General features: G+C 39.1%; 1 protein-coding gene across 4 annotated transcripts in view; it reads right to left on the reverse strand.

Annotated features, from left to right (window-relative positions):
- Positions 1 to 16109, reverse strand: part of mllt10 (MLLT10 histone lysine methyltransferase DOT1L cofactor) — a 207394-nt gene that overhangs the window by 14306 nt on the left and 176979 nt on the right. For all 4 annotated transcript variants that reach the window (XM_052016276.1, XM_052016277.1, XM_052016275.1 and 1 more), the window contains 4 exons: positions 8408 to 8562; positions 6151 to 6339; positions 5929 to 6017; positions 3974 to 4305 (listed from right to left, as the gene is read on the reverse strand). In XM_052016276.1, coding sequence (XP_051872236.1) covers positions 3974 to 4305; positions 5929 to 6017; positions 6151 to 6339; positions 8408 to 8562 — 765 coding nt within the window. The remainder of the gene's footprint in view (positions 1 to 3973; positions 4306 to 5928; positions 6018 to 6150; positions 6340 to 8407; positions 8563 to 16109) is intronic.

The raw sequence follows: 16109 nt of genomic DNA on the forward strand, positions 1-16109 counted from the left end.
ACTTTAGTAGAAACCAGCCCTTAAGTAACTCTTAAAATTTCTACATCTCAAGCATTAAAATATCACATAGCCAATCTGCCAAAGCATGAGCTGCTGAACAATAAGTGGTGCAAAGAACCAAGTCTAATGGATTAAAAATGATTTGTTTCATTTAATGCAATAAGCAGTCAAACAAGAGCCCAATGCATAGCTGTTTCAAAACCAGTGAAAAGTTTTGTGCTACAATTTAACATCTTATATTCCAGTTGCATGCACGTATGCCAGTCACAGTCTAATATAGGAATTTACTGTGCAATTGCACAATCTAGCCACTGGATGGTAGTTTGAAGAAAGCAACTAAACTTCACACTATTCCAACATCATCTTGTTCACTCCCAAGGTAACTGCCAAGAAATTGGATTTCACCCCTTTTTGCATGCCAATACTCAACCTCATCTCCTGCAAAGAAAAAGTGAAACTGATCAAAAATGCTCCAGAAACACTTAATGATGGCTTATACACGGAACCGTACTAAAATGGGACCTATAGAATCACACAATGTAGAACTGCTAGAAACCCTTTGCTGTGCAATGACAAAAGGGGTGACAACCCTAAAGGCACACTCCCCATGGCAGCCAGACTGAGGCAACACATATTTATGGCTTCCATGGTAGAGAGCAACAGGGAGAGACTGCAGAAGAGAGGGCAGCTACACGAAGGCTTCTAAAAGGAATACAGACATCCTGGACCAGAAGAAAGGTGGCAGGAGAGATATTCTGTGTGCTGGAGATGGGGGGTAAATATAAAACCCACCAGGACCACCATTGAACCTTGACTGGAGTAGAGAATTGACAAGGAGCGAGAATCTCTTTATTATATTTTATGACACTGCAAGAAATGTCATGACATCACCACTTATGTCAAAGTAAGATCTAGACCAACAGAAATACAGGTCTTTCATTCTGACACCCAGTCACATACACAAATTATTAATCCCACCACTTCTGACTCCATCCACGTATTCCGCCCTCACTCCACTACTGCCATTCTAGCTCCCTACAACCCCCACAATGGTCAAGTCTCTAAAGTGATGATTACAAATTAATCAATCACTGTCTTTCATCTTCTCCACTGAGACAAAGACAGCGAGAAACAGGATAGGACAACCCATTGGGAAGGGGCTTTCATGTGCACCACATCATGAACTTCAGAAGCAGCAAGGCCACCAAGCCCCAAACCACCTGATGAGTGAAGAAAATATCCAAACTGTCAGGTGCTAGCAATGTTTCACTGTGATCACTTCATTCCTTTTGATTCAATCTAGAAACCATTACTATCATCTGTGTTCTATCGTCATAAAAGTATTTTTAATCGCAGCTTACAGAAGAAAATACCTTCTGTTTTGACTTTCAACGTAGAGGGATAGGACACACGTTTACCACTTTCCCAGAGAAGGAGAAAAAGGAGGAAGAAGAGGGGATCGGTGATGATGTACATCATTCTACGTGACAACACAGAACACAACTTCGAAGATCAGCACATGAGAAATCAGCAGACCAGGGCAGAAGATACACTGGACATGAAGGCGGCAGTCTGGCACAAATCAGAGGGAAACTAACGTGGGAGCTCACTGGAGGGTAGGTCCACACATCTGTACTGCCCTAAAGGATGCTCTCATGCCAATTCTGATGCAGATACACATGGAGATGGTTTGTGGGCTGTCAGGTTTGCCTCACTATATGCAGGAGATGACAAGACCAATGTAGGGGTCCCCTCTCCAAATTCTCACAGCAGATTATCAAGAATCAGGAGACTTTGACCTTGACTCTGGATGTTGTGTGTACTTCTTTGCTGAGTATAGATGACAATCACTTTTGGTGCAGGTGACAGCTGCTGTGGAGACACAGATGGAGGCCACATGACGTCTAGAAGCTTCTACACACAGACTTTTCATGTAGTAGCTAGAGGCCTGGTAGCCATTGCATGATAGCAGCTTGAAGCTTGGTAGAAACACTGACACGCCACCAGGAGCACGATGTGCGGTGGCAGAGAAAAGCCACTTGCATGCAGTCTACTCATGAGCATCTATCTCATGGTTCTACAGGGGCCATGGGATTCAGCACATGAACAGGTTGCATTCCTACACAAGCAGAGATATGGCAAATGGGAAGTTGCCTCATTTCTGCAGAAGCATGCTTCATTGTGACCAGTGTCCTGCTCTAATGGAGACAGGTCACTTCACAGAGTGAAGACAGCAGGGACCAGGCATCCACGACCAGGGGTCTACCAACTAGCTCAACTCTGCATCTGGAGGTGGAGAGGTCCAATTGTTAGGAGATCATTCTGTCATTGTCTATTCAATCCTCACAAGTCACCTAGCGAGTTGGTTCAGGACACTGATGCCCCCCCTCATCAGGGCACCCAGTCAGCTCCCAATGTGGCCCCCTTGGGCAGCCACAAGACCTTAACTTTCTGTCAGCAGTAAATACCAATCTTCCAGGATTGTTACAAAGTTATGGAGATTGTTATGGAAAGGTTATTACTTGGGTACTGATACGAGCAACCTGTGAGAAAATACATAAGTGGCTCACGTTATTCATACCAGGCTTATGGTTTCTGCAAAACCTCCATTATGCTACCTTCTGTGCTCCAGTCCAATGAATGACTTACTAAAGGTTGTGAAACACCCCAGCTAAATGTACAGGGGTTGCCAAGTTTAAAAACAAAAAGTACAGTAACTGGCCCTTTCTGACTGTGATGCCTATCAATGCTAATCCCACTTGCCCGCATTCGGCCCATATTCCCGTATACCATTCCTTTCAAGTACCTGTCTAAATGTATTTTAAACATTGTAATTGTATCTGTATACTGTATATAATTATCTTCTGCTCTCAACTGATGTGACTGGATTCCTATTGTGCAGTAGTACTGGAGATCATTTACTGTGTATACAAATGACTTTGGTCTTTCTCAGTTACAGAAGAGACCTAATTGTCTTCAGTTTTTTATTCTCTAAAATATCATTGATAATTGGTTGCTTGGTTTTAAAAATCATGTTTTCCTTGAGCAAATAGTTTGTAGAGAACAAGTTACTGGAGAAATAAATGGGGGAATGGAACTCATGGAAATGCTCTGAGAATGCAATGATTTGATGGGCCAAATGAGAAATATTACAATAAAAATTGGGAAAATACTGAATAGTCACAAGACTGATCAGATTAACTCAAAAATGAAAAGCAAATAACACTGCAGATGCTGAAAATCTAAATTTAAAAAACTGCAGATATATTCAGTAGATCAGACTGCATGTGTGTTACTGTTTCAGGTTAATGACCTTTAGTTACAACCAAAACTATAGCAAAACTCCAATAATCCACTTTCCCATTATTCAGAAATCAATGGTTTGGTATCTGGCCTACCAGGACCCTGTCTCCCACACTCACTTTAAACTCACCAGGGCCCCAGCTCCCACACTCCCTTTAAATGCATTGGGGGCCCCAGTTCCCACACACTCTTTAAATGCAATGGGATATCAGTTCCCACACTCCTTTTAAACTCACTGGGACCCTGTTTCCCACACTCCATTTAAACTCACCCCGCTTTGTTTCCTGTTCTCCCTTGAAACTAACCAAAGCATTTCCATGCCCTCTTGGGATTCACCAGATTCTCTATAAACTTAGCAGGTTTGTTGGAAAATTTATTATACTATTGTGTAACACCATAAAAATAAAGCAAATTAAGTGTTTGGAATATTAATTGGAATAACATGCAATATTTCAGAAAATGTACTAGTCTGGCAGGACCAAAGTCCTGAGCAAGCCAGATTTGTTGAAGTTTTATAGTAGTTCTAGTTCTGATAAAAGGCCATCAAGCTAAAACATTAACTTTGTTTCTTTTTCCATGGAGACTACCCGACCTGCTGAACATTTCCAGTATTTTCCGCTTTTATTTACAGCTTTGAAATTGTCAGATGAAAACATTTTAAAGATGTTACCTGTTAGTTAGATTGGTGGATATTGGAAAAGTTACATTCGGTGGTACAGTTGCATGTGACAGCGGACTTGGGTTTTGTGTTATTGACACTGGGGGCTGTACAACTCCATTCAAAGTACCCACAAATCCATTGACTGCCAGCTGGTTTCCTGGTAAAGCTCCCATCAATGCACCAACTGAAGACACTGTGGGCATGGTGGAGGCCATCGTCTGCATTCCACTAGCCAGTGCTCTTGACATACAGTTAACCCCTTGCAGAGCTGGACTTTGTCCAGTAGTGGTTGGACTGGCAAGAGAAGAACTACCAGTACTATGTCCACAGGAAGTTCGGTCCTAAAATGAGAACACTAGACTTTAATAAAGAGCTTATTTGAATAGAAACTTAATATGACAGTAAGTAAATTGATATAAACCTTTACACAGCATATTAAACTCAAAGAAGTTCTTCTAATGAGTGCACACATTGAAAAGTAGTTTTGATAACAGAACAGCATTGACAAAAGTAGGATGAAAGGGTCAGTTCCAGAGTAGGGCTAAAAGCTCTGATTATAATCAGGAGGTAGCAGAGTGATACACAGAGGACTAGAATTCAAGGATTAAGTGGTCTGGGCTGGGATGCAAGACTTAAAGCAAGTATAATGGGGTGAGGCCCATGAATGAACTACGAGAAAGCCGAATTCAGTGTACTGTAGTCTCAGGATCCAATGGCTGTTTCCAATCAATGGGGTGATCGGTGATTCTGATGACGAATGTTGGAAGAGCCGTATTTATGATTGATGGGATACTGGTTCTTAAGAAATGGAGAACACAACCAAAGCAAGAATACCATTTGCTGACCAAGAGTGAAGTCGATGGAAATAAATAGTTTGGATACTGAGAAAGGAGCTAGAGTAGGTGAAACCGATTTGAGTTCATACAGTACTTAATGACATGTACAGTATTGACATTAAATTCTAGCTGCAGTGTTCTTAGCCAAAAAGAATGATTTTTACCACCGCATTACTAGCTTACCTGACCATTCTCACGACTGTAGACAGGGTCAAAAGTGGAGTGAGAGGATTTCAGAAGGAAGGTTATTAGAAAGATAAGAGGTGTTTTGTGTTATAACAATACTCAAATTCTTTTTTAGGATACATAGGATATAGGACTGTCTGTAGGGTGATTAATGAATAGAGGGTAAACCAATTGAGAAGATTGCGATTACAGCTTTGAAATTAGTGTCTATGGGAATAAAGCCAGTTTTATTGCCAAACTTGCTGAAGATGGATGGAGATTGGGATTCATTGCAAAAGATGTAAGGTTCAGAAGAAATCAGCCTGGGTTGGGATAGAGGACCAAAATCTGCAGCACTGCAGGGATTGGCGATTATGGATTCAGCAGGCTAAGTTTTGGAAGAATTGTATTTGTGATGGATGGAAGGAGGGTGCTGGAAAACTAGAGTATGTAACAAAGCAGTATTTATTTTTAGCAGTGGAAGTGTTGAAAATAACAGTGATGATCCTGGTGGAAGAAAATAGATGTATAGAGGGAGGCATGGTATTGTTGAAATTGCTTGTATTATTGAAATGGTTAACTCAATTTTGCATTTAGTTTTCAGATATTAGGGTGCACATTTTAGGATGGAAGACAAAGGAAATGTGGAACATAGCTATCAAAGACAAATGGAGCCCGTAATTAATGAGGTCCAGAGAAAAAGAAACAAGTAGGATTGGGGTTGACAAGATTTTCTCAGCATCCGCCAACACCCACCTCAAGTCTGACACAAAGAGAAATAGGACTGGAGCTGAGAAACAAGCAATCGAGAATTGCCTAGTCAATGACTTGCACGTGAAGTGGTCTTTCCTGCTCTTATGCTAGGCATTAACAAAAATACAGTCTACTGAGAAGTGACACAAATAAATAAATTAATAAAATAATTCTCAAATACTATGCAAAATTCATAAATAAGATGTACACCTGGTTTGACATTGGATGTGAGCTTTCAGGCAGAAAACTGTTGCTCAGATGAGGACCTTTACTGCTGTTCAAGGATGTTGTGTTGTGGACTATAAGAGAACACAGCAAAATTGAACACCAAGATAAAATTTATAATTTCAAACATTAAATCGAACTGATTATAGTGATAAAATATTTTGAAATAATTAAAAAAATAAGCATGCAAAGCAGAATATCACTAACCAGCTTGTACTGTGAATGGGTGGATTTGAGTTGTTAAACTGGTATTCGAACTCACAACTGGAAAAGGTACCGAGAGCTGAGCATTTAGAAGTTGGAGGCGTTCCTTCTTAGCTGTCAAACTCTTAATTTGCTCCTCCAGCTGCCGATTCTCAACTTGAAGTTGATGCAGAGATTTCAACATTCCCATAACTATTTGCAAGACAAAAATTAACCATCACGAATAACAGAATCAAATTCATCGCACCAACATCACAAACTTCAAGCAGTAAATTAAATAAGAATCAGTTCAATGCAAAGAAACAGAAAGTTGCATATTTCAAGGAAATTAGATGAATGGAGGCATAGAAGTAACTGAAAAAATCCTTTAAAGCACCGTAAATAGAGAGAGAAAAGCACATGGAATATTAAAGGTGGGAAAGCAGGCTGAAAAGAGACTTCTGATTATATATTATGGTGTACCAAATACAAAAGCAAAGAATTGACTTTAAAATTGTCCAAGTCACTGGAGGTTTGTATGCTTTTTTGGCACTCATTACATGGAAGGTATCAGAGATATGGGCAGGATATATTAGAGTTGCACCAGGAAATAACTACAGAGAAAGTCTCCCTGAAAAAAATGAAGCCTTTAACTGGAACAGGTAAGATTAGGGGATCTAATAAAGAATTATAAGATTATGGAAAGTTTTGAGGGGGATGGGCATGTAAATAATCATACATTGCTTCCTTTGGTTGGTGAATTGTTAACAAAGGAATATTGTGTCAGTATAGTCACCCAAGGTGGTACGTCAGTATATTAAAAATGTTTGTCACCCTTTAACTTTACAGAATTGTTGGAATATGAAATATTTTACAACACTGCCATTAATGACTATAACATCTTTTAAAATCGAACTGGGTATTTATTTTGAAAGGAACAAACAATACAATTAATGTGCAAAAAACAGAAAATTGGATAACAGTATACAAATCCATTAAAAGACTTCACTGTACACAGTGAAATCATCAGTCCCATTAAGCTGGTGTTATGTGAATCAACTCAAGATAGGGTTATTTTAATCCCATTTACAATAATATTGATATTGCATTCAGATTTCTCTTAATATTTTTCTAAACACAAATCATTTTTATAAAGTGTAAATTCATATTCATTCTATCATTTTTAACTTCTTGTAGACTTTAGTTAAAAAAATCAAAACCAGGTTAAAATTAAGGGAGAGTAAATAAATATATACCAAGAGAAAACTGAATGGAGGTAAATTTGTACATCTTATTTCAGTAATAATATAGCTACTGCACTGTTCTTTGCTTTTTTGTTTGGATCATATATATTTTGATAGCATAATATTCAAATGAATGCAAATCGAAATCTCTGAAAGTTCACATACAACTCAAATCTTTAAATAAGGAGACAACCATCAACTTGCAGATGAAAAATTGGTCAACTTAGCTCGGAATTCACAAGTAAAATTTGGTAACGTTTTGTATTCATTGAAAATATGATGCTTGCTGTTCACTTCTAAGAAATCTGTCAACAATGATTTACAGTTCCATGGCACTGATTTCCTCTATATCAATGCAACTTTTAAAGCAGTAACAAGGAATGGACAAGATGAGTTTTGAAGTGATTTAACAATTTTTCTAACAAGTCAGGGAAAACCAAGTGTAGTTATGCTATTGAGATAGACGATCTAAATGCTTTCCTCAGTCAACTAAAATACATGAACTTTACCATATCCCAAACCAAAAGCAAATAACTTGGTTTATAATGCGATTACCAGAAAAGACCATGAATTAGCTGATCATTATGCTTCTCTAATTCATGATCTATTAAATGAAAAGACACAATTTTAAATCGCAGATGGATTTTAACTATCTTGAAAAATTAATTCAACCCTATAAGTGGAAAGCTCCACATACATCACAAGTCAAGGCACGCTTTGATCACAATCTGTAAAAATTGTTAATACCTTACTGGTGAAGTCAGGTGCTTTGACAAACCTTGGAAATAGCATTAGAATTTAAAATAAAACTACCACATGAACTAGCTACTAGGTGTGCTTGGTGACGGTCCTTGGAGAATAGTGGCCACAATTATATTATTTATTGTTTAAACATATATGTAGAATATTGATAGAATTATGAAAACAGCAACAATTGAAGAATAAAAATGTCTCTAACAGCATGAAAATACAAATAGACACTTTTTGTATATGAGATATAACAATACTGAGCAAAGAAAGCACTTATAAATACGTACCTTCACCTGGACTGCCCTGTTCAAAAAGAAACTGTTGTCCTTCATTCCATTGCCTTTCCAATAGTTGTTCTATGCTGGATGCAACTGGAGGCAAGTTCTCCAAGACACTGTTACTTGACTGATCGTAACGAATCTGTAAGCCACTCACAGGAGATCTGTTTGAAAGGTTAGGATTTCCAGATTAAAAAAAATACAACTAGTCTGAACAACACTAGCAAATAAAAATAAAAATGGAAGTAGTAAAATGAAAGATGTGCATTTCCTTAACAGTTTTTAAGCATCTCAGAATCTCTCAAAGCATTTTACTGCCAAAGACGACTTTCTGAAATGTAGTCATTATTGTAATGTAAAAGATATGGCAGCTTTTTAACATTCAAAACTTCTTGTTAGTTGATAAACTTTAGATCCTACCTGGACCTTTGGTGATTTACATCAGTTACTGGGCTCCAGTGAATTGCATATGAACTTCTGGCCACAATCATATAGGCGTCATACGTTTTTAGTGTCATATATGATTTTTGTATTATCTGGTTAATTTACTTTTAAGATTATAACTATTTGGGAAGCTTATTTCTATCGGTCACCACTTAACCAACTGAGGTGGCTCGGCTGGTGGTGCTTGTGTGTATAAAATCCTATCTTCCTGAAACATAGTGTAATTAGACACAGTAGTTCTTTTGAGTATGGATACGGGTGAGGGTGAAATGAATGGGGTTGGTGAGAATGACTCAACGTGACTTGGAAGTGTGATTCCTCAGTTCAAAAATGATGTTGGTGGAAGGCAGGTAGTTGAAAGTATTTTCTGGCAAGTTTCTACTCTGTACGTTACCTGTAAAGGTGAAGCATGGCAGAGCAGCTCAGCTGAGTGGAACATGTATCCTGTTACTTGGGAAGCCTGGTGACAGAGACAACCACATATGCAGGAAGTATCTCAAACAGCATCAGTTTGAGCTCCAGGGTTCATAGCTAGAGTGGAAGCCACTGCGGCAGCTATTGCAAGGCTGAGAACTTCATGGAGACACGAGACACTGCAGATGGTGGAATCTGAAGCAATAAACAAAACTGGACAGTCGACGTTTCTGGTTGAGACGTCCATCTGAACATGATGTCCAGATAAAGGGTTTCAACCCGAAACACTGAATGTCCACTTCCCTCCACACATGCTGTCTGACCCGCTGAGTTCTTCCAGCATCTTGTTTGTCACCCAGGACTTCATATAGCTTCTTTGGGGAGGTAGTCACACTGCAGCTTTCTGCAAGTGTTGACAGAAAGAGAGGAAATGTGAAATTGTCAGACTAACAAGAGCAAGCAGGCAGTCCTGAGCAAGCAGGTATCTCAAGTCAATCTGGCTCAGTAATAGATATTCTCTTTTGGATAATGGTGAGGGTGATGGTTCCTTGGGGGAGTGCAGTCAGACCTGGGAGTGTGGTACACCACGTGGCTTAGCTTCACAGAAAAGGAGAAAGAAGAGTGTGGCAGCAAAAGTGATAAGCAACTCAACAGTTAGAGGAAGAGGCAGATGCTTCTGTGGTCAGAGACATGACTCGAGGATATTATGTTTCCTTCCTGGTGCCAAGTCAAGGATGGCACTAAATGGCTACAAAATATCCTGAGGGAGAGAGTAAAGAACTAGAAGCTGCAGTCCACATTTGGTATGAACTACATGGGCAAAAGGAAGCATATTTTTAGGGAGCCAGAAAAAAGGTTAAAAAGCAAGCCTTCAAAGATAGTAATCTCAGGATTAATGCCAGTGCTATGTGCCAACGTACAGAAATAGGACAAATGAACGTGCGACTGGAGAGATGGTACAGGAAAGAGGACTTTAGATTTAGAGTCATAGGGATTTAGCACAGAAACAGCCCCTTTGGTGCACCGTCCATTTTGACCATCAACCACCCAATTCACACTAATCCTACATTAATCCCATTTTTTTTATATTCTCCCCACATTCTTATCAACTACCCCAGATTCTACAACTCATCTATTTACAGTGGCCTATTAACCAACCAACCCGTACGTCTTTGAGGCATGGGGAGAAGCTGGAGCACCTGGAAGAAACACACACAGTCACAGGGAGAACATACAAACTCCACATAGATAGCACCCGAAGTCAGGATTGAACCTGGGTCTCTGGTGCTTTATGTCAGCAGCTCTATTAGCTGCACCACTGTGCTGCCCTGAGACTTAAAGACAGTTTCTGGGGCAGGTGGGTCCTATACAAATCAGATGGATTACACCTTAAACAATTATGAGCAATATCCTGGGGCATTTGCTTATGATTTTCGAGAGGGTTTTAACTGACTTGGCAGGGAACTGGGAACATGTGAGGAGAGTCAGGAGGAAAAGACACAGAAGTGGGAAATGGAAGTTAGAAATGTAGTAACCAAAATAAATAGGCAGTGAAAACAATGGCAATCAGTAATATAGGGTCAGAGTATGAAAATCTGTTAATAGACCAAATTTAAAGCCATTATATCCAAATGCATCCACAATAAGGTGGATGAATTAACAGCAGGATTTTAAATGAGTATGATCTAATTGCCATTACAGAAGTTACTGTGGGTGACCAAAGCTAAGATTTAAATATTCCAGGGTATTCAACAGTTAAGGACAGGTAAAAGGAAAAGGAGGTGGGGTAGTGCTGTTAATAAGGGATGATACCAGTTTGGTAGCCAAAGGGTTTTGGCTCATAGGTCATGGTATAGACTCTGAATCAGATTGGGTGGAGATAAGCAGCAGCAAGGAACAGAAAGCATTGCTGGGAGTTGTTTATAGGCCTCCAAAAAGTAGTTGTGATGTAATGAAGAGTATAAATAAAGAAATTAGAGGATTGTGTTAAGGATTAATATGGTAATCAGGAAGGTCTTTACATTGCTACTACTGATGTAATTAACAAATTCCTGGAATGCATACAGGTTGAATTTCTAGTTCAGTATGTTGAAAACTAACCAGGGAAGAAGCTGTTTTAGAACCAAGACTGAATAAAAAGGGTTAAATAATAATCCTTTGGGGATCTCTAGGAAGATTGACCATGATGTAATAGAATTTTTCATTGTTTTAAAGTGATGCAGTTCAACCTGAGACCAAGGTTTTCAATCTAAATAAAGGAAATTGAAGATACGAGGGGCAGGCTGGTTTAAGTAGACTAGTAAACTGCATTACAAGGTTATGATAGTGGAGAGGTAATGGATTTAAAGAAATAATATTTGATGTGCTACAAATTACAAAGACACTACAGGAAAAGTGGTCCAACCATGGCCTAGAGAAATTGAAGTTAGTATTAAATCTAACGAAAAGAAAAACCAGCAAGCCTGAGTAGTTGGAGCATTCAGAATTCATCAGATGATCAAGAAATTGATTAAGAACGGGAAAAATGGAATAATGAGTAAACTAGCAAAAAAAATATAAGAACAGACTTCAAGAGCCTCTATAAGTATGTAAAAAGAAAGACTAATTGGGCCAATTGTGAGTCCGTACAGAGAGAGATGGGAGAATTTATAACAGGAAATAAGGAAAATAGAGGAATTAAATATCCTATGCCTCTGTTCAAGACACAATAAATCTCTAATATTGGAGAACCACAGATCCTGTGCATATGAAGAATTAAAAGTAAGTGTTAGTAAAGAAATGCTACCAGAGACAAAAAATTGATTAATCCCAAGGACATGATGATTTATATCCCAGAGTTTTGAAAGAGAGTGCACATGGAGACAGTGAGTACCCCATTATCGTGTTGTAAAACTCTATGGATTCTGGAATGGTTCTTGTATATTGGAGGATAGTAAATTTGACTCCATTATTTAGGAGAGAGAAAATGGGAACTACCATCTTATTTGCCCATTTCAGAAAATACTGGAATCTGTAATAAAGGATATGATATTAAAACACTTAGAAATAATGAATGAGCAGGGTCAAGATTAATTTATTAAAGAGAAATGTTTGATTAACCTGCTGGAGTTTTGTTGAATTTATATCTAGTAAATAGTTGAGAGAACCAGTGGATGTGGTATATTTGGATTTTTGATAGGTTTTCAATAAGATCCCATGCTGGAGGTTGGTGAACAAGGTTATAGCACATGTAATTGAGGGTAATATACTAGCTTGGATGGCAGGTAGGTAGGTAGGTAGGTTAACTGGTGGAAAACAGAGTAGAGATAAATGGGTCCTTCTTAGATTGGCTGGCTGGGACTAGTGTGATACCTCGGGGATTTTTGCTTGAATGCCAACTATTCCACAATTTATGTCAATTATTTGGCTGAGGAGGCCAGATACAAGATATCTTTATTAGTCACATGTACATCAAAACACACAGTGAAATGCAACTTTTTTTGCATAGAGTGTTCTGGGGCAGCCCGCAAGTGTTGCCACGCTTCCGGCGCCAACATAGCACGCCCACAACTTCCTAACCTGTACTTCTTTGGAATGTGGGAGGAAACCTGAGCACCCAGAGGAAACTGACACAGATACGGGAAGAACGTACAAACTCCTTGCAGACAGTGGCTGGAATTGAACCCAGGTCGCTGGTGCAATAAAGCGTTACGCTAACCGCTACACTACCGTGCCTGCCACTTGTAAATGTTACTTGTAAACTTGTAACATTTACAAGTTTGCTGATGGCATTAAATGAAATGGGGACATTAGCAGTGATCAGGATACAAAGGTGTTAAAGGGATACAGACAAGCTAAGTGACCGAACAATGACATGGCAGATAACAATAACACAAGAAAACAGGAGTAGGAGTAGGCCACCAGGCACCTCGTGCCTGCCCCGCCATTCAATATGATCAGGGTTGATTTATGATGGTCTCAAACACTCTTCTGTGCCAGTTCCTCATAGCCCTCAATTCCTCAATGGAGTACAATGTGGAAAAATGAGGATGTCAGAATTGGTGATATTTTTTTTAAATGTGGAGGGACTCGGAAATGTTGATGTATAAGAACACCAAAGTTTCTTTGGACAAAAGTTACTGATAGTTAGTATGCAGCATGCAATTAGAAAGACAAATTACATGTGATGCCCTTTATTGCAAGAGGATGCAAGCACAAAACTAGACATATCTTATAGTTATATAGGGCCTTCGTGAAAGAACATTTGGAATGCTTTGGGCAATTTTAGTCTTCTTATCTAAAGGATATACTTGCTGTAGAGGGGGTGCAGCAAAGATTCAACAAGACTGGTTCCTGGGATGGTGGGAATGTTCATGAGAGAATGAGTAAGCTAGGCCTCTATTCTCTAAAGTTTAGGTGAGCTCATTGAAGTGTATTCTTTGAGGGCTTGACAGGGTACATACAGGGAGCATGTTTCCCTTGGCTGAGAAGTCTAGAACTGTGGGTGGTTACAGTCTCAAAACAAGGGGCAAGTCATTTAGGACTGAGTAGAGGAGAAACTTCTTCATTTAGGGGATGGTGAATCCTTGGAATTCCCTACTCTGAAGGACTGTGGAGACTTAGTCACTCATTACATTCAAAATCGAGACTGATATATTTTTGGACATCAAAGTGAAATGGGCATGAGCAGGAAAATGGAATTGATATAGAAGATCAGCTATCACCTTGTTGAACGGTGGAGCAGGTTCAAGGGGTTGAATGGCCTGATCCTGCTCCAATTTCTTATGTTCTCATGTTGCAATCTTAACAGTTTTAGTAATTATTCCATTGCTGTGGGAATGCTGTACTAGGACAAAGATATTCTAAAATAAGAAAAATCAGCCTTGAAGCATTATTTCTAATAATTACTGTTCCAGTTCACTCATTATTAACAATATAAATACACAAAACATAACATCTCCAAATCATTATTCTCAACTAAAAAATTGATGAGCAGCATGGTCAATGACACATAATTTTTCATTTAATGGTCTGCTGTATCACGGATAGCAGGCAAGAGAATTGGGTTAAAATATGAAAATTTAAATTATTAATGTCATCAGAGGTTTTAGTAAGCATCTGAGATTTACTTTATGTAGAAGTAATGAAAAAAATCAAAGGGCAAGTAATTTTGCTTCACTTACAAGCCTGTCTTACTGGTGACATAGAATATAGAATAGTGCAGCGCAAGAACAGGTCCTTCAGCCCACAAAGTCTGTGCTGATTAAATTTCATCTGTCATTTCTCCACCCATATTTCCAATCAATCTATATCCTGCTGTCTTCTTTGACAACCTTCCTCACTAGCCACAATTCCGCCAATTTGTGTCACCTGCAAACTTACTAATCAGCCCACCTATTTTCATCTAAATCATTTACATTATCATCATCAGAGGTCTCAGCACTATTCTCTGTGGAACACCATGGATCCCACATGCCTTAATCCTTTGGATCAGCACGTCATGAGGGACCTTGTCGAAAGCTTTACTGAAGTCCGTGTAAACAACATCTACTGTCCTACCTCGTCAATCATTTTCTTCACCACCTCCTCAAATAATTGAATCAAGTTTGTAAGACATGACCTCCCCTGCATAAAGCTATGCCATCCCTAATAAGTTCATGCTTTTCCACAAGTGAATAGATCCTCTCCCCAAGAATCTTCTCCAATAATTTCCCTATCATTGATGAAAGGCTCAGTGGCCTATTATTTGCTGGATTATTCCTATTGCCTTCTTAAACAAAGGAACAATATTGGCTATTCTCCAGTCCTCTGGGATCGCTATGGCCAAGAAAACTCACCAGTGCCTCTACTTCCTCAGGAGGCTAAAAAAATTTGGCATGTCCCCTTTGACACTCACCAAATTTTATTGATGCAGCATAGAAAGCATCCTATCTGGATGCATCACAGCTTGGTATGGCAACTGCTCTGCCTAGGACTGCAAGAAACTGTAGAGTTGTGCACACAGCACATCACGGAAACCAGCCTCCCCTCCATGGACTCTGTCTATACCTCTCACTGCCTTGGTGAAGCAGCCAGCATAATCAAAGACCCGACCCATCCGGGTCATTCTCTGTTCTCCCCTCTCCCATCAGGCAGAAGATACAGAAGCCTGAGGGCACATACCACCAGGCTCAAGGACAGCTTCTATCCCACTGTGATAAGACTATTGAATGGTTCCCTTATACGATGAGATGGACTCTTGACCTCACAATCTACCTTGTTATGACCTTGCACCTTATTGTCTACCTGCAATGCACTTCCCTGTAGCTGTGACACTTTATATTCTATTATTGTATTTACTCTGTACCACCTCAATGCACTGTATAATGAATTGATCTGTACGAACAGTATGCAAGACAAGTTTTTCCACTGTACCTCGGTACAAGTGATAATAATAAACCAATACCAATATTATCTGTAGCTGAAGAGGATACAAAGGTCTGTCAAGACCCCAGCAATCTCCTCTCTTGCCTCTTAATAACCTGGGATAGATCTTATCAGGCCCTGAGAACTTATCCATCTTAATGTTCTTCACGAAGTATTTGCAGAGGTTTTGCCAGAAGTTTACCTGTTCTCAATTCTTAAAGACAGATTTAGAAAAAAAAACTCTAGTGTAAATAATGATTTTAAACACTCCAAAGAATAGATTAGATTATATGTCTATGTTACCTACTAGCAAGAATGAGAAAGTTTAATGTTGTCATTGACTACATTGCATTTGTCCTGTGCTTTTCATAGAATCAGAGTGATACAACATGGAAAGAGACCCTCGCATCAACTCCTCCATGTCAAGGTGCTAATCTCATTTGCCTGCATTTGGCTCATATCCCTCTAA

This window comes from Pristis pectinata, chromosome 5 (genome assembly GCF_009764475.1).
Source record: "Pristis pectinata isolate sPriPec2 chromosome 5, sPriPec2.1.pri, whole genome shotgun sequence".
In the NCBI taxonomy this organism is placed as follows: Eukaryota; Metazoa; Chordata; class Chondrichthyes; order Rhinopristiformes; family Pristidae; genus Pristis; species Pristis pectinata.